At 38.6% G+C, this 19,205-nt stretch overlaps 1 protein-coding gene across 1 annotated transcript; it reads right to left on the bottom strand.

Moving 5' to 3' along the window:
- Nucleotides 1-1,254: 1,254 nt before the first annotated feature.
- APM1 (aminopeptidase M1) lies at nt 1,255-16,348 on the bottom strand. Its single transcript, XM_089161398.1, has 19 exons — nt 15,946-16,348; nt 15,705-15,850; nt 15,514-15,616; nt 12,750-12,936; nt 12,582-12,675; nt 12,255-12,408; nt 12,063-12,167; nt 11,863-11,979; nt 11,577-11,690; nt 8,819-9,001; nt 7,579-7,888; nt 7,367-7,488; nt 7,195-7,292; nt 3,077-3,254; nt 2,862-2,976; nt 2,713-2,780; nt 2,534-2,608; nt 2,236-2,313; nt 1,255-2,124 (listed from the first exon to the last, which is right to left on the bottom strand). The coding sequence occupies exons 1-19, from the start codon at nt 16,177-16,179 to the stop codon at nt 1,942-1,944; spliced, it is 2,664 nt and encodes an 887-aa protein (XP_089017524.1). The 5' UTR covers nt 16,180-16,348; the 3' UTR covers nt 1,255-1,941.
- Nucleotides 16,349-19,205: the final 2,857 nt, after the last annotated feature.

The following is a 19,205-nucleotide window of genomic DNA, read 5'->3' on the forward strand; positions in this document are numbered from 1 at the left end:
TATATAAAAGCTCTCCTAAGGATATAGTTGAGGTGAGCGTAAATTAGGGGTGTAAATGGATAACCGAAATCCGCTTCCAAATTCACGTCCGCATCCGTTTAGGGGTATCTGAATCCGTTTGATTATTAATAGGATGCGGATATGGTATACCCCTTTCTTACCGATTATTATCCGTTCGATAAAATTATCCGATTAAGTTACTTATTTAGATTTATTATTCTTATTTTTATAAATTCGACCTATGATATGTGACTATTCTTTTAGATTTTCTACTAAAATAGCTACCAAAGTTGCTAAATTCTTAAATTCCAAACCTAGCCCTCACAAATAAAAAGGTAATGGTGTAATCTACTTAAGAAAATAATTATCCGATTATCATCCGAATCCGACAGATCCGTCCGAGAATCGATAGGATATTATCCGAATCCGTCCGAATATAATAGGATGCAAGTATGGATATACCACTATCCGATTCGAATCCGGTATGTTTACTGTCGTAAATTAGTTCAGATGAATCTCAGATAAAAATAATAAATAAATAAAATTCAGTATTGCACAAAATTCCCATTTTTAATGAGGTTTAGGGAGTTTGGAGAAGGTAAGATGTATGTGGAATTTCCATTGTTTTTAAAGAGGCAAAATCCAAGATTGTAGTATTGTACCAGTAATCATGCATTTAAAAATAGACATTCGACCACCGTTTTAGGGATTACCATTACCCTAATATAGATATATTTTTTAAAATCTTTACTTTAATATAGATGACGAGCAAATATTCCAACGCGGCACCAAATGCTAAATTTCTCCTGATTGCTTCTTCTTCTTCCCCTCCTAAATGTTTAAGTCAAGTCATTTTCCTGTTATCCTGTGGTCAAGTGCATGATTTCTTGATTTCTAATTTCAATGGAACATAGAAAACAAAAGATGATAATTCCCCGCAATGGAAGTTTCGGGAGAGCTACAACATGAAAATACTAACTTAAAATCCCCTGTGAGTTTCAATTGTATCGATTTTCTTTTTCACCATGTAATATTGTTGTCTAAGATCAATTCTAGTGTAGTTTCGGTCCCTATTTCAATCAAGTACACTGTACCATGCATTCCCATGCATGCTTGTGCATACTAGCAACTTCGAAACTGGATCATCTCTCCACTAAGGGAAAAGTGTGTGCTCTCTTGACGCTACTCTATCACACAACAAAGATAAAAAAGCCATCTCTGAATACTAATAAAATGATAAATAAAACTCAATCCCTATTTTCTTGCCTTGCATTTCACAACACCTGACCCTCAAAAGGCTGAACCCGCTTTTGAAAACCAGAATCTAAATCAAATCAGCCATGACCAATTATGATCCATCAAAAATATTCAAGAACTCCAAACCTTAAGTTTGCAGGAGCCAAGTTCCTGGTAGGCAGCGTAAGAATAAAATGTAGCCATCAGATCTAGCTCTACTTTGTGGGTGTTTTAGCTAATGGGCAATTTGAAGGAATTTTTCAAATTTACCCAAAACTGCTTGGGAAGGAGTCATGAATGGCAGTGAGGCTCCCTGTTTCAGTGAACTTCAGCTGGGGCATGACAAAACATACCAACCACTATACCTCGTTGAAGTGAAATGCAGGGTTCTAAAAACAAGGAACTGGTATCCGAAACAGATCCCATCAATTCTGACCCGATTAATTCTGTAATCGGATTGTTCAGAAGGGATCATGGAATCCCCAGAAAACCCGGATGGATCACCCACAATGGATTAGGAATTCTGGTTGGGTCTGAGAGGAAGGGAAGTAAAAACGGCAGCAGCTAACCTCACATTAGTAATAACAGGTGTTCAAGAACCAACACAACGTTATTCATAATAGCATAGTTTTGTTCAGAGGTTTAACTCTAAAGGTAGTAGCAGGCAGTTGCTCCAACCCTTCCCGCAAACCATTAAGCTCTCCATCATGTCCTGGATGCTAACTTCTTGACTAGTTCCGGCACAGAGTCGTCACTCCTAACAAATTGGACCCACTTTGCATTGATGTGAACCCTCTCAATGCTTTGCTTTAAAGTCCTAGTAATTGAAGGCTTGCCTCGGGTAGCAAAAAATTCCTCTACTTCATTTGCCTTCTCCTCTGATGATAACTGAAAACAAGAAAAGGGACCAGTGATGTGAGCCAAATTCTTTGGTTACCTGGAAAATTTAAAATGAAACGACTTGTTCATGATAATGAATAAAAAGCCTCTATGACAGACCGGTGACACAATGGAACTGACGAATCGAGTGAGAAGAAATCCAGAACCCCAGGTCTTTGAGATGTGATCCCAGTTATCCTGCGTTTCAATCATGAAATCATTAGAGAGCATGTTTCTAACCATTTTTTTCCCCAGGTTTTTTGTTGCCTAATAAGAAAAGGAACAAAGCAAAAAGGAGATGTAGGATCATGGATAGACCTGAACCTGAACCAACAAAATACTCTTTTTTCAACTAACAGAAAGTCATGTTCATGAGTTACCAAGTATATTGTCGGTAATGTTGTTCCCAAATAAGTACCTTAAGCCATTGCCATGCTGTTTCACGCCCCTGCTTGCTTACTGAAAGTCCGAAAATAACATCTTGACTTCTCACCTGTTAAGTTTTCGAAATATGCTTGTGACATTCATATCATAGGAATTCATGTTGATAGAACAAAGAGAAAAGCTTTGATGCTAAAGTAAAACAAACCACAATACCTCAGAGGACAGCAAAAAATTCAGCTCTTCTAGAATAATAGCAGGGTCTGGACATCTTGCAAGAGAACCTACAAAATACAGTGAAAAAGATGATCACAAGATTGAAAAGACAAACAATCTCATTACCTCCCTATATGAACTGAAATTACTTATAATGCGCCCTTTCTCCTGGCTAAGATCTGTCTCTCTATAGACTCTTAAAAGAGATTCGAAGCCTGATCTATTTGATGCGGTAACATTCTGCATCACACAAATATATGCTGCCTGCAAAATTATTGTGAAGCAAAATGAGTAAAACGACACAAACAAGATATACAGCATCTGAATAAAAGCACAAATGTAAATCTTGGAGTTACTCATCAACCTTTCTCAGGTCAGGAGGGAGGAGAGGAGTATTTCTATCATCCAAGAACGCATGAAAACGCCTTATGCCTTCCTTTTGCGTTGCATCATGTCCAAATTCAGCAAGTACAATCAAAACCTCTCCTCGCAACATTGAGTCCAAATGGCTCTCACCTTGCTTAGGTTCCCAACCCAACTTCCTGCACGGTAACGAAAAAAGAAAAAGAGAAAAAAAAAACAAAAGCATTATTAAGGAGAGTGAAATCCTCCCACAATTGAATTTGGTGAGTGGCAGGAATAAACCATCAAATAAACATGTATGCATGAGAATTCAGGTGATTATTGATATCAAATGTTGAATTTCTGATCCATAATAATGTTATAAAAAGTAAAATAAGAATTGCAGAAAAGAAGAGGAAAAGACGCATAGACCTCCCCTATTTTTGGCTGTAAAAATGAAGTATGGGCAGAAAATGAGGGTAAGTGCACACATACACACAAGATTGAGGGTCAAAAGAAAAGACTAGCAGAAAGGCCGACAACTACTACATAAAGCTGAATGTGAAAGGAAAATGCTAGAAATAATTGCCTACATTTTGAGGTGGCTAAGATTATGTGGAGCTATTAGTTAAACTTATACAGGCAGCTTGTGTGATTGCTCAGAAAACCTGGAAACCATTCACTTTTTTGTGATTGACTTCACTTGGGTTCTGAGGCCACAGATTATGGAGGACTCTACAGTCAATGGAGAGAACAGGAAGCAATGACTCTTTTAACCTAAGCAAATCAGAGAAGATATAGGGGCTCAGCCACTTGATTCTTATGTCATGCGAGTGATGTGAACCAAATTCTAGGGTTTAGCTTGTAGAAATATTGCCCTAGAATTGGGCTCACTCCAGGATCCTCTCTCAGGGAACCAGCAATCTTTCAGGGCTGTAGGTGCCTTAATTTGAAGGATTTTTAAGGGACTTAGGGTTGCAAAGGATAGGATCACGCCTAGAAGGTTTCAGCCAGGCCTGGAGTTGAACTTTAGGTTTTAAAGCTTAAACCTTGCTGTAAGTTAAGTTTCACACCTGGGAATTAGGTTTAGGATTGGTTTTAAGGGTTTTAGGGCTAAGTTTGAGGATCAATAGGGTTCGGTTGTCGCTATAATGTAATTCCAGATTACGGTTTATAAGTTCTGGGCTGAGCAATTGGGTATTAGGGTCTCAGTTTGACTAGGAAAGGAACTGTGGTTGAGGTTTTATAATTTCAGACCTAATCCAAAGTGGTTTGCGTTTGATTTGAGTATCATATTTGGTTAGGACTCTTAGAAAGCCAACTAGGGCTAAGGGGAAGGTAGAATGGGAGTGGGAGATGATAATCCTGAAAGGGTTTGAAGTTTGGTTGAGGAATTTGGAAGTTATTGGGTTTCTAGTAAAGTTAGGGTTTAGAGTTTCTATAGGTTGAAGATGAATTATGGGAAATTCTAACACCTAATGGAGGATCTAAGGGTAGGGATGGGCTAAGGAGAGGGGTGCGATCCAACTAGAGTCTAGAAGGGGGAGCAAGGGAAGACAGTTGGGGATCTTGAGTTCTAATGGAAGGGGGCTGCTGCTGCCGTAGGGTTCAGGAGAGGGTGGGGGAGCTTGCAGGTAGGTTAGGAGAAGAAGAAGGGGGCTGGTAGGGGAGGGGGTGGGGCTGTACTTACTAGGGATTGGAAATAAACTGCTGTAGTTGTTGAATTGCTGCTGGAGCTTGAAGAACAATGGCTGGAACTTGAAGAAGACACTCGCAAAGCTGTCGTAGGCCCCCCAAAGGAAACCCACAACTCTCTTGCCTCCAAACTCTCAATCTCCATTTTATTAATCTATTCAACTTGAATTTACAGAGAATGGAGGCTTTATTTATAGCTTCAAAAAAAAAACAAACTAAGACTCAGACTGGGAAACCAACTTGACTTCAAATTGAGTCTCTAATTCTAATTATGACTCTTTAACTTAATTAATCTCTCTCACATAAACAAGGACTCTATCATAACTTACTCTAGAGGAATCCAATTTGGATCTTGAGAGTAGATATGCAGTCCTCATAAAAAGTAGACTCAAACTAGGGGATTCCAACACAAACTAGAAATCAAACCGAGACAAGAACTCTGCAATGAATCACAAAACACTAACTAAAATGAGTAAATAAAAATAAATCTAGGAAACTAACACTTCGCAGGACTCAATGGAACCTAGATCTAGAACACCATGAAATTTACAAAATGACCAACATACCCCTGTCAAACTAGGGGACATAGGAATTCGGGAAAGTAACACTAGGCCCTATGCAACCCTGGGAAACAGTTTCACATCAGTGAGACAAAGATTCTGTTTGTTTTTCATGCAAACTTTTACTTGGAATTTTTTTTTTTGAAGTGCATAATCTTTTTAAAGTACAAAATTTCAAGTAAAATCACTTTTCATTGTTTCCTTGTTCTTTACATTAATTTTTTACACAGGAATTTGTGGCTCAAGTGCCCCTGATATCAATAGTTCTTGTTGCTGTTTCTTCAGAAAGTGGGAAGAACTTGTGAAATTTAAACCCATGAAAGAAGAAGAGGAAAATTGAAAATAAAGCTCAACCAAATATCTCTTATGGTATAAACATTATGACAAAAGCAAAAACGAGGAAAAGGGATGGGCCACATCCATTTGTACATGTGATGAATAAATCTTCTCGGTCTAACTGCAAAACTCCTATACCTATTGCCTTAAATAAATCCCGAATCATAATATCATGTTTCATGTCACCAAGTAGATTCAATGTGAGAAAACAAAACGTACTCATGGCAAAGAACTTATTCGACCCCCCCATCCCCAGACAAAATGTACCCATGTGAAGAACTTATTCAACCCCCCCCCCCCCCCCCAAAAAAAAAAAAAAAAAAAAAGAACTTTATTTTTTTACTCAAAATGTCCACATGGTTTTATGTATCAGTATTAAGTTTAACACCACCTTACCAATACCATATTGATCGTGCATTTTGAACAAGGGGTAATAAAGTCCACAAATCCATTTCTTAAGGAATAGAAAGGGCAAGTCTATCTGATGCTCTTGATACCATATTGACGATACTTGTTCTGATACCATGAACTAAAACCATGGACAAAGGAAGATTGTCAATCATGCATGTGCCTCATATGATTCACACATATTACATCATTCCTCCAATCATAGTTGTCAAGGTGACAAGGCGAAGTGAGGCGATATAGAACAATGAAAACCAAGGCGACACCAAGATGTGTTGACCCAAAGAATGGCCAAGATGCCTAGGAGACGCCTTGACAACTGTGCTCCCCATGTCTAGAGGACATGTGCTAGGTGCAATTGCACCTCAAAATTATGCCTCAGAGCAATATTCTCTTGAAGCATGCCTTAAGTCAAGGAACACGCCCAAAGTGCTTTTGACCCACATCCACCTTAGTTCAACTTTGCTCGAGTACAGTGTTCTTAATGGGAAAGTGAAATCATGTTCTACATCTGTGGAACTCTACCTACATTAACATCCTACCTCACGCGGCCAGCATGTACATTTGGTTAGCGGTTATAATCGTACATGTCATCATATAGTGAAAACACCCCTTCACACTGTTAGGAACCCAATTACAGCAATGATGTCTCCATCTAAGGTTTACTCAGAATTAGTCTTGGAATGGAATAGTTCAGTCCTGAACAGAACACAACAGCAACTACAGATGAAAGTGCTAACAGAAACCAAGTTAAACAACACCGTGGCCATAAGAGGCCAGTACTCTCTTGCAAGTCTCCTTGCCCAAACCCAATACAATTCTTCGATTACCCCTCTCATCCTTTTCCTGACGATAAAACACTCACCAATGACTAACCCCTAATTGATTCCATAACTGACTGAGCATTAACCCTACTGCCCCTGTTTCAGTTCTTCCTAGTGTAGACTCGAGTAACTAGGGGCCTAACACATACAATTATCCAAATAAAATACCCTTTCACTGAATGGCCAAACATAATGGAAGCATCATGAAACAATTACTCTTGTTTCAGAGAGCAGGGCCTGGAAAACTCCCACATATGAGAATCAAGTAAACAAAAAAAACCCTCTAACAACTACTAAAATGATGATGCTTCATAACTTACTCTGCTGGATACTGGAAAAGATTTATGAAAAACTGTTTAACATCATCTGCCAATGCAGGAATTGCATCAGCTGCAATGCTCGCAACTTTGATACTAACCTGAGGAATCAGAAAATATAAAAAATCAGGCATGAAAAACAACAAAGTTCACTTAATTAATGAAGGAAACTTACACGGATCAAGCGTTCCAAAACAGTATAATCAAGTTCTTCCCGGAAAGCACTCATAAGGGAAAACAATGAGGATAATGATTGCTTGCGTGACATACAAAGGGAATAAGAATCATCCAAAATACCTGCCAACAAATATTAATATCAGAAATCTATCTTTGAATATTAAACAGATTTTCAAGTACTAGTGAACGCAACTAAAACATTAGCATTACCAAATCGATCTGTTGCAGAAAGTTGGCTGGCCTCTACTGCATTTCTAAGTCTGGCAGCAAGAACACTATCATATTCCACCCTGTAAAAACCTGTCTGATCAACATTAAGTTTAATCCAACAATGCCCTTGATTCCCTTTCTCTGCAAAGCTTTCATCAGCAATAGAGCATCCTAAAAATTCCTTCACATCCAGTACTTCGGATTTTGTCCTTAACAGGAAATTCTTCTGAACATCATAAGAACCACAACATAGTGTTATAGGAACCATCCATTGCCCAACCCCCTGTGATCCATTGGACAAGAACTGCGTCTGCAACAAACATGTCAATAGTCATATCTCCATCAAACCAGTGACAACCCAAAGTGTGCTAGTGGAAAGCCCTAGATATCCAAGATAGAGGAGAATACCGAATAAAATTTCTTTACAACTCCTTGACTGTAAAACTATAGGCACTATTTGACATCAATGCATGTGTGAAGATGAAAATTTTCATATTAAAAAAAAAAAAAAAGCAACATTCACTAATGATAAGAATCAAGAAGCTGAACCCAAAGTCTGCCATTGGAATGCCCTAGAAATCCAAGAGAGACGTAAAGAAAAATGAAAATTAAAGTACATTTCCAACACCTTGAGGGTAAAACTAGAGGCATTCTTTGACATAGATGCATATGTGAGGATGAAAATTAAGTACGTAATATTGATGACTATAAGAATCAAGAAGCCATTGGGAAAATGATGATGATGATGATAACAAGGAGAAAATTTCGTTCACATTGCTCCATGAAGGAAACTTCTCGTCATGGTTCACAGTGAACAATGTAAAGAGGTCATCTGGTAAAACAAATTATCTAGATGGTTTCAGAAATTGGTAGCTGATCATTTTACTAGACATGGCTCATCTGATATACTGGTTCAGTTAATCTACTAAGCATATCCTTTCTTCTTAGATAGGGCAATCTAAATTTGGGATCCATTGAACAGATTACTAGATAGTTACACAGACAATATATCAACCATATTTGAGCAAGAAGCTGTCACAGGGAAGATTTTTTGGGAATTGACCTGAGACAATTGTTATAAAAACATCATCATCATCATCATCATGATTGTAATAACAAAGATAAGAAAAGGACACCACTGTTAATTTTCCTTCCATATAAGATTAAGGGCCATGCTAAGTAGTCAAGCATTATTACTACAGATTAACAGAAAAGATGAAAAGGAGCCAGTCATATGTACCTGCTCAAACTCCAACTTTTGATCAATGAATTTTACAGAGACCACTGGGTAGCCCTTCTGCTTTGTCCACGAATCCATTAGCTTATTCACAGGTTCACCAGATTCTTCCTCCAAAACAGCCCATAAATCTTCAGTCTTTGCATTTGAGCGTGCAAACCTTTTTATGTACTTAGCGAGTGCTCTCTAATTGCATTGAAGTGGTGTGTCATCAATTTTGTCATTTACCAAAGTAAGGCGGCAGTCAATATAAAAACTGACATTGCTAGTAATAAAAAAACTATATCTAATAGCAAAAAAAAACAACAGATGCACCATCCACCATTTTTCAGTAGTCAACCAACACCTTCAGCCATTTTTATTTTAAATCATCATAAAATCCAGTTTGTAAAATCGGAAGAGTTGAAGTATCAACCATCTGATAATCTCTAATAGGTTACAGTGATGAGAAAGTCATCTTATACATCAGATAACAATTATACTGTAAAGAATAAAGGATAATTGATAAATGTATTACTGAAAATTATATTTACCATTTATCAACCATAGATCAACTAGGTTCCACTGGCAGAGAGGTGGTCAAGTGACCCTCCCCTCCCCCCACCCCTGGCCACCTCTGCTCCCTCTACTGCATGGTTTTCCCTTTTTATATTCTTCCCAATCACCTAGAAAAGGAATTTCCTTCAGATTGATACCTCCCACCTTGGTCAATGATCAGATCACCACTATCTGCCTGGATTGTACTCTTGATGAACAAGAATCCAACTGGACTAGATGTATTGTGGGTCACTTCCTTGGTTCTTGGCCGCCTTTCCCCACCGTCAACGCCATTGTAAGCAAGCAATGGAAGCCCTCTGGAACCCTAGACACATTCCTTCTAGGTCAAGGGTTCTTCCTCTTCAAATTTTTGCTTGAAGAAGACTTATGCAGGGTCCTTGAAGAAGGGCCATGGATGGTCGGGAAGAGACCATTGTTCCTTGGAACATGGCATGTCAAGCTGCAACTTACCCGTGCAAACCTCACATCCCTCCCACTCTAGGTTTCTCTTCCGGGTTTAACCCTCCACTACTGGTGTGCTGAGGGGTTGAGCCTTGTTGGATCCACTCTGGAAACCCCTCTCTTCTCTGATGCTAGAAACATGCTAAAAGACAGATTATCATTTGCCTGTCTGTGTGTAGAAGTCACTGCTGAGAACCCCCTTCCATCTTCAATCTCCATTCAAGAGGAAAATGGACACTGCACTAGTCAAGATGTGAGCTTCAAATGGAAATCACCTCAGTGTCTAACCTGTAAAATTTTGTGCATCATCCATGTGGGCAGACTCAGCCTCCATCGACTGTTGTTCCCACGCCCACTGCTACAGCTGATGTGAAGAACACCCCAGTACTGTTAGGGGCAGATCGAAGCAATGCAACAGTTCTCCATGATGTCTTCCCCGGTGGCAATCACCTTCTAAGCTCCGTGGCCATGCCGACTGAGCTCGCGGGTCATCTTGGAGCTGGCTGCAACAGATTTGGTCTTCTGTCATCGGATAGTGACCCTGCCACAGTGCCTGGTCTCTCCAATCATGATGGCCCCTCCTACCTTCCGATTCTTCTGCTGTGATCCCTGACATTTATCATAACCACACTCCTGATACCTTGCCAAATTATGATTTTCCTGCTGATTCTGTTGCCTCTTTTCTTATTGAATCTGAACCAGCTGCGCCTTCAATCCTGACTGCCCCTGTCTCCACCTCCTTGTCTTCTTCCGCCTTCTCTGCTTTTCACTTAGTCTCTCTTCCGCTTGTGCCTCTCTCCCCTGCGACTGAATTGCAGTCACCTTTTGTGCTAATTCTTTGTTTGATCCCTATCTCACCCACTCCCCTCTGGGCCCCCCACTCATCTCATTCCCTCACCTTCCCCTGCGTGCCTCTCTTTCTGTCCCCCCCTTCTAATCTCTTCCTCTCAGTTTCCCATTACTGATTGTCTTGTGGTTCCAGTTTGTAACTCTTGTGTAAACTCCCTACTTCTCCATTGCATGGTCCCGCCTCTCTTCTACCTCTATGGTCACCACCTCTACCCCCTTCTACCCACCCTCCTTTGTCTCTCTCTCTCTCTCTCTCTCTCTCTCTCTCTCTCTCTCCATTGCATTCTTCTCCCTCCGTCCCTCGGTGGTCCCCACTACTAACTCCCTTCTTCCCCACCCTCTTACATGTCCCTCTCCTTCTCCATCACATGGTCCAACCTCTCTTCTCTCTGTGGTCCCACCACTAACTCCCTTTCCCCCCAACCCTCCTACAAGTCTTCTTCTCTGCCTCTTCATCTCGGACCTAGGGCAAAAAATTAAATTTTGTTGTTGATTTTTTTTTTTGTTGTTCAGCCCTTGGGCTTTGTTGCATGGCCTAGTTCCCTCTGTTGTTTCTTGACTGGGATTAGGCCTTCATCCTCCTGTATCCCTCCCCCTTCTCTTTTTTTCAGTCATGAATTATTTATTCATTCAAAAAATATATATATATATATATATATACTGTTAATAAGACCAACATGCACCTCAAAAAGAAAAGGGCAAGATAACAGTGCCTCTTTCAAGATCAGATTTTCCATAACTTCAGCCACCTAATCAAATAGACAAGAAAATATTTATCCCAGAAGCTAAACCACATATAATGTTGCAGATCCTTCACTTACAGATGCATATTTGAAGATGTCAACGTGTGTAGATTTTAAACAATGCATCAAGAAATAAAGTTTACAGACGCATGGAAATCATATGGACTAACCTGAAAACATTCAGGACCCAGATAACTTTGCAGCATTCGAATAACAGAGGCACCTTTTCTATAACTAATTGAGTCAAAAATCTCATCAATCTCACCAGCATGGCCAATCTCTACCTGCGACACAAGTTTTCTCTCAATGGAAGTTTTAAGCGTATTTAACTTTTCATTGGCAAACATCAAGAAATAAGTCATATACCATAACACATAAAGCTAGCAACCCTATCTTGAAGTGCATTCCAAGGATGAATATAGAGGATTGGATAAAATGCTGATTGGAAGTTCGTACCTCAATAGGGTGTGAACCCTCCAGTCCATCTAGCTTAAGACCTTCCATGATTTGGTCAAGAAATTGAGTCCAAATTTTCCAATCAGGGAACAAGCTATCAACTGCTAAATAGCTCACCTAAATTTCATTAATGGACGGTTTATTAGCTTACCGGAAAGAATCAATACCAACATAAAAGAATCAAGTTCCCTGAGATATACCCAGGTTGCAAAGCCCTCATTAAGCCATAAATGTGTCCACCACTCCATTGTTACAAGATTCCCAAACCACTGATGTGCCAGTTCATGAGCTACAACAATTGCGACCTGCAACAAAGAAATTACATGAAATACTTCTTAGGATAATCCACATGTAACAATAACAGGAATGTATGACAGCATTATATACACTACCCTTTGTTTGTTAACAGCAGAAGAGTGTTGTTCATCATAAAGCAATGCTGTTTCACGGTAAGTAACCAAACCATAGTTCTCCATAGCCCCAGCAGCAAAATCAGGAATTGCAACCATATCCAATTTTGGTAGTGCGTATGGCAGACCAAAGTATCTGTAAGGTTTTAAATAACTTAGAAATTGGGTACTGTCTCCAAATAAAATTCATTTGAAGAATAAAAAGCAAAGAACAATGAAATCAGGGTACTCATCAAGCTAAATCCAGAAGATTGTAAAGAAAAAACATGGATGATGACTAATTATTGGGTCTGTGAATAGAAGACATACACTGTGTAAAGCTCGAGAGTCTTAACAGCAACATCTAAAGCAAATTTTCCTTGTTTACCTTTACCAACTTGACAGTATACCCGGACATTAACCCCTAAACATAGATGTAAAGATCAGTAATTACCAGCAAAAGGATACTCAAATATAGTAGTAGCAGTATGATCATACCGTCAGACGTTTGACCTTCTACATAATCAAACAAGCCAACAACAACAGCTACCAAATATGTTGACATAGTTGGAGATTCGTGAAAGCAAACTATCTTGAGATCCCCTTCAAGCTTTTCTTCACTAACTGACATATTGGACAATGCTATCAGTTCTGATGGCACAGTCAAAGTTATCTTGAATGTAGCCTGAACACAATAGGTAAGTTAGAAAATGCGGGAAATATCTTCCTTGACCGGTCCTAGTTACATTTACATTTTAACAGAAATTTAATAGACAATACCATTGATGGCCTCAACACAGCAACAACAACAACTAGGACATTATAAAAACGAAAAATGTAGGAAAGAAATAAACATTTTAATTTAAATGAAAAAGAAACTTTTATTAGCAAATACGATCACTATCATTCTTGAGTAAAAACACATTGTTAATCCATAGATACACCATCTTTTCATGGGTACTTACCACTGTAAAAAGTTATGAGGCATAATGTTGGCATCAATGCTATTATGCACCATCCCATGGTCTTGACTCCTTTGAACACCATAAACCAAAAGGGTCTGGTAATACATCTTGCATGGACTATGCATTTTATGTGGAAGATGGGTTGGCTTGGATCCCCCAAGCCAGTCACCACTAAGAGGCTGAGATCCCTCCTCAACCAGTTGAACAGACAACAAGAATTGCTACGATTAATTTTTAACCATTTTAGCATTTGCAATTTCAACCTTCTCTTTAAAAGCTCTTAACAAATAATGCCCAAATAAGAAAATTATGAAGTCAAGCAAATATTATATCTCCCAATTAGGGAAATAATTATCCAACCACCCAAATAACAACAGCATTTATAATATATATTTCATTATGTATACATCCTAAATTTTTTCTTTTGCCCCATTTTTTGATTAAGGAAAATGAGCCAAATTTGATAATGATGGGGACAGGGAGGGTCGTGTTCTTACCATTTCTCATATTAAGATCCTTGTTGTATAAGCACACCAACAAGCATCATAACCATTACTTCTTTTATTGAAAATTTTTCTCCCCAGCTGAAAACAAGGGAAAAGACATTCCAACCAGGGTATCAGCCTCGACTTTTTCTTTTCCCTTATTTTCTCTCTCATTTTTTGCTTTGAAGTTATTTCCTGAAGATGGTTTAAAGTTCCCTTTTCTTTTAAACTTTATAATTCCCATTTTAATCTCCCTGAATATACCAAATAAATAAATAAATACATGACCTGTTAATCTTAGTAAACAGAAGAATAGACATACAACTATACATTGATATCGTTATAGATAGCTCTAAACCAATGTGAAACACTGACCACCTAATTCAGCAAGCCCTAAATATCTATTCGTTATTCAACAGAGTATAGAAAATGACAATAAAACCACGCATCAAAGACCATGCTTCTATCAAACACATGGCACAATCACTGGTAATTCAATCCATGATTTTGAAGAAAAAAGGAAAAGATCAAGAGCTGTAAGACCAATGCAGAAGCTTGTTTGCAGATACAAAAAGCTTGGTGCTGACCATTTTGATGGAAAGAACCACCTTAAAAACAAAGAGAGGGAGAGAACTTGGATACGATATTGGGATTTGATATGAAATGAGATAATAACCGAGGTCTCCAACTAAAGAGATCTAACTCAGAAGCTGATAAATTACCATCATCCCCTCCTAACTCCCTCAATCTGATCAACACGTTTGTTCAGCAGTACTCAAGGCATAGCCTAGGCATCCAAACACTAATCGGTTGCCTTGGATGCCTTGTGTTTGGACCCCCTCCAATGCCCCCGGTCACCAGGAGCCAGACAACTACAGTTTGATCATTAAATCTGTTGAGGAGCTCCATCCGGTCACCCCTCCCAGTGATATAGGAGGCAGCCTTCTGGACCTCCTACAATGCCATAGGTCCTGTTTCTAGGATAAGGAATAAAAAAAATAAGACAAAGTAAGAGAGAAGAATCGAAGTGATCACACTTCAAGCATGCAAAACATGGACCTTTATTCCATCATTGTATAGGAGGCCTGTAAAATAAAGACTATTGAAAAAGGAAAAAGACACATTGATTCTAAAGTCCAGAGACATACAAACACTCCCTAACAGAATTAACTAAAAAAAGGTTACTTGGATTTGATGAAAGAGCAGTAGTGAGACCCTTAGCTACTTAGATGAGATAAATAGGTTTGCCATTGATTTGTCATAGCATCTCAATCTTGACTCCCATTCTTCATTCACCTATTCCCAAATTACAACCATTGTCTGAGTCCTGCATTTGGGTCCCTTCTTAGTGTCACTCATGTCCCAAGTCTCTACCGAATTCTAGTGCACTCAGAAAGAGCCAGAAAGACGGCCAGGCTTAAAAGAGAAAAGAAAACCTCTTCAACAATCCATGCACCAAACACTACCATCCCACTACAAACAAATTCCACCAGAAACAGTACCTAGAACTGAAACATAGAAATCAGCGTCCAACCCCAAAACTAAATAGAGCTCAGTCAACTTTTCTCAAAACACTTATGAAAAAGAAGTACTTAATTTCCATACTTGTCATTCCAAAAACTCTGGCAAGAGATCAACCAAATAAGATATGGTAGACATTACGAAATTCGCTTCTACCTTTACTTTCCCTGGATTTCTATAAATGAAAAATCATAAAATGAAGCCGAACTTCATGATGCCTAGAAAAATAAAGAGCAAGTGGACAAAAAAGAGAAAAAGAAATGAAAATTAGACGAGGCAAGAAAACGAAACCTTGCAAGCAGGTTCGTCCCAACATGGAAAACAACGCCTAGCGTCAGCAGGTTCGAATTGTGTAACCGCCATATTCTTCTTCTCTCCATTATGCTCATAAACGCTACACATAACGATTGGAGAAAAAATTAATTAATTAATTGCAATGATTAATTATCGAAATGAAAATGAAGAAAGCAGCAGATAACTACCTCCGATAGATTCCTTTCATGTTGTCACGAAGGGTTCCCTCGAATCCAATCCCCAAAATCCCACTTCCAAGGGGAAGAACATCATCGAACTCCAACACCAAGATCTCGTCCTTCTCCACCAGTTCAATCTCTAGAGGACGAAATTCCTTGTTCAAGGAAAAGAAAGGAAGATCGGTTGATGAGTGAAGAACAGAATGGTAGAAAACGCAAATGTTAAAAGAGACAAACAATCCATAGATACCTTGGAGGAGCTTTGATTCTTGAAGTAGATGGAGCCACGGTCAACAGTGAGGTCAGCGGCATTGAGAACGACGAACTTAGTCTCTGCAACAATGTCGATAACAATATCTACGGTGCCGGTGAATTTACAGGAGACAAGGTCGGGTTTCAGCTTCAGGTCATAACGCTTTGGCACAGCGAATTTCGGTAATCTCGGTTGTCCGATGAACTGATCGTATTTCTGTTTCGATTCCATCTCTTAGTCCCTTCAATGATTTCACTCTCTCTAATCAATTCGTCCCTCTACACTCTCGGTTTCTTGGGTGCTCTGAGATTTTGTTACTCTTTCAGTTGCAGAATCAGGCTTGCTTGCACGTTCTCACAACTCACAAGAAGCTTTAAACCGTAAGCTGAGAATACGAAGATGAGACACGTGGTGTAAGGCATAAGAGACACCTGACGACATCAAAAACCGAAAGCTTCGGTCATGTGGATTACTCTCAAGACAAAATTTCGGACCGTGAGATCCAAAATTTTAGTCGAAATTCAACCTTGGCCGTTGAATTTCAATGGACAAAATCGAAGTTTTGATTAAAATTTAGATCTAACAGCCCGTAATATTTGGCTTAACGGGATGCGTAGGACCCAAAAGAAAACCAATAAAAAAAAATACAGTGTACATCCACACATGCGTAAATAAAAAATAAATAAAATAAAAAACTCAATTCGATTGCATCAGATTTAATGGGAGGAATTTTTTTTTTTTTTGAGTAATTTTCATATGGACCCTGAAGTATGGGTATCAAAACTTAACTCGAACAGTTAAAACCGGACCAAACCTGGCCAAATCGAAGCTTAATGGGCCGTAATTGGGCTGAACAACCTCAGTCCGCAATGGTTCGGGTTGGGCTGGGCCAGCCCGTGCATGGCCCATTAGCCCGAACCGTTTGGCCCGAAGCCAAACCAGCCCGTTAAACCTGTTATAAATAAATAAAATAAAATAAATTTAAATGTAAAAGACAATAAAACCCCCAAGTATATATTTGTTTTGCTTTAAAATATGCAAACAGACAAATATGTCAAACCCTTCGCCATTTGAAAGATGGGTTTAATAAATATTTAGCAAGTGTCATTTGAAAATCTTTTAATGCTTTACTTTGATCCATTTTATAAGTGTCAAGAAGGGGAGGAGAATAAGCAGAGACAACTCACTAAAATTCATCAAGATGCCAACTTGCTTTTGTATATTAGTTATACAATTTTTACTTCTTTATAGAAAAGAAGATTTTGGTTTTGAACACTCAACACAAGAGACTTGAAGAGAACTAATGCTTATATGTGTTTACATGCTCTTGATAAATTATATACATAAACAAGGTACTCAAAACATACCATTAGTAAACCCAAACTTGAACCCAAACAGTTAGTAAACCCAATTTTAAACCGTTAATTAGCCCGAACCCAAACCACACCGGCCCGAAACCGTTATTTTTTTAATGGGCTGTGTTTGGGTTAAGTGTATTTCAGCCCGAAACCATTAGGCCCAACCTGAAACCGGCTCAACCCGAACCGTTGACACCCCTACCCTGAAATTTGGTCTATATGATCTTTACTCCAAAAAAACCTGAAACTTTGTATTTGCCTCCCCTATGCTATAGAAAAAGTCAATTTAATGACAGATTATCACTTTTATGACCAATTTGCTCTTATTTACTTATTTTTTAATTTAAATTTTTTACATACACACTCGCACCTGCCACGAAACTTGCATAATAGGGGAAATCTCTTCATCCATTTCACTAAGATTCTACTTTGCAAATAAAGTTTAACCTAAAGGGGTACTTAATGTTTATGACCTTTTTTTTTTTTTTTTTTTTTTTTAATTTAGACTTTGCTCAATTCAATCAATGAAGAAAATGGGTGAAGGGGAAATCTCTTCATCCATTTCACTAAAATTCTACTTTGCAAATAGGGTTTAAGCTAAAGGGGTACTTGAGTCATTTTAACATTTAAGGGTATTTTAATAATATTTTAAAATTTATTTGAGTTTTAGGACTTTTCTGTAATTTTTGGACTAAAAGGGGAGTCACGAGTTTCATGGCAGTTGGGGGTGTGTATGTAAAAGATTTAAATTAAAAAACAGAACAAGGGCAAATTGGTCATAAAAGTGACAATTTGTCCTTAAATTGGCTTTTTCTATAGCACAGGGGAGACAAATGCAAAGTCTCAGTTTTTTTTGTACTAAAAATGACATAGACCAATCCTTAGGGGGTCCAGATGAAAATTATCCCTTTTTTTTTTCACCAAAGAGAGTAATTTACATAAGTAGATAAGCTAGCATACATGATACATAGAATAACGTAGAAGCGACTTCATGCTTTCAGAGGTGGTATCTACAGAGGATACAAGGTTCAAACCTTGTGACACCAGACCTATGAGCTTTGGTAGAAGGTCATATGGCCAAGGTTTACAGGGTTTAGGTAGAACAGGAGGTAAACTAGAACAACTTGTAATTATTACTTATAGATGAAAACATCGCAAAAATGACAGCATTAACAGCTGCCAAAAGTCCATCCACGATTGAATGAAGATCCTTTGTGCCGTGCGATCTTCCAATGCAAAATGCCTATTGCCCTGCCAATGATGGGTTAGTAAAGCGGTTAAAGGCCCAATCTCCCTCGGGGAGGTCTTGGATTCGCACCCATTCGGCGGCATTAATTATTTAAAAGCTCCCTTGATGATGTAATTGTGGTACCGCCTTTTGTTTAACTGTCAATGTACAATACCACAGTACCATAGTAAAGACAAGAAAGTGGTAAAAAAGGCCTAAAAATTCCTCTGGTACCTTGTGAGCAATGCTAGTTCCATCACATGCTTGTGTACAAGAAGAAGATGAAGCTTTAGAGAACTTTGGTGGCATGACAAACCCATTGTGAGGTAAACCTATAATAGTCTCAATAGATTGAGCAGAAAGCTAGGACGAAAGAGTGTCTAACGCAAGTTGACAATCAGATTCATCAGTTTCCTCAAACACAAGAGCAAGATATTGATGAAAAGCTACAAAAAATATCATTAATAGAAGGAGATAGAACATATGTGACGGCCATACGTTTTTTAGGTAAGGGAGCCAAGAAAGAGTCACCTTCGAATAAAAATGTCAACTTATGAAATCCCCTAAAATCATAACCTGATAACCTTGCATTTCACGTCCACGTACCCGAAGTTCAGGAAGAGGTCAATTTTGGACCATCCAAGTTGAGCCCGAAAGTTTGGATGATCGAG

This window comes from Hakea prostrata, chromosome 7, assembly GCF_041222555.1.
Source record: "Hakea prostrata isolate BN-2017 chromosome 7, UWA_Hpros_2, whole genome shotgun sequence".
In the NCBI taxonomy this organism is placed as follows: Eukaryota; Viridiplantae; Streptophyta; class Magnoliopsida; order Proteales; family Proteaceae; genus Hakea; species Hakea prostrata.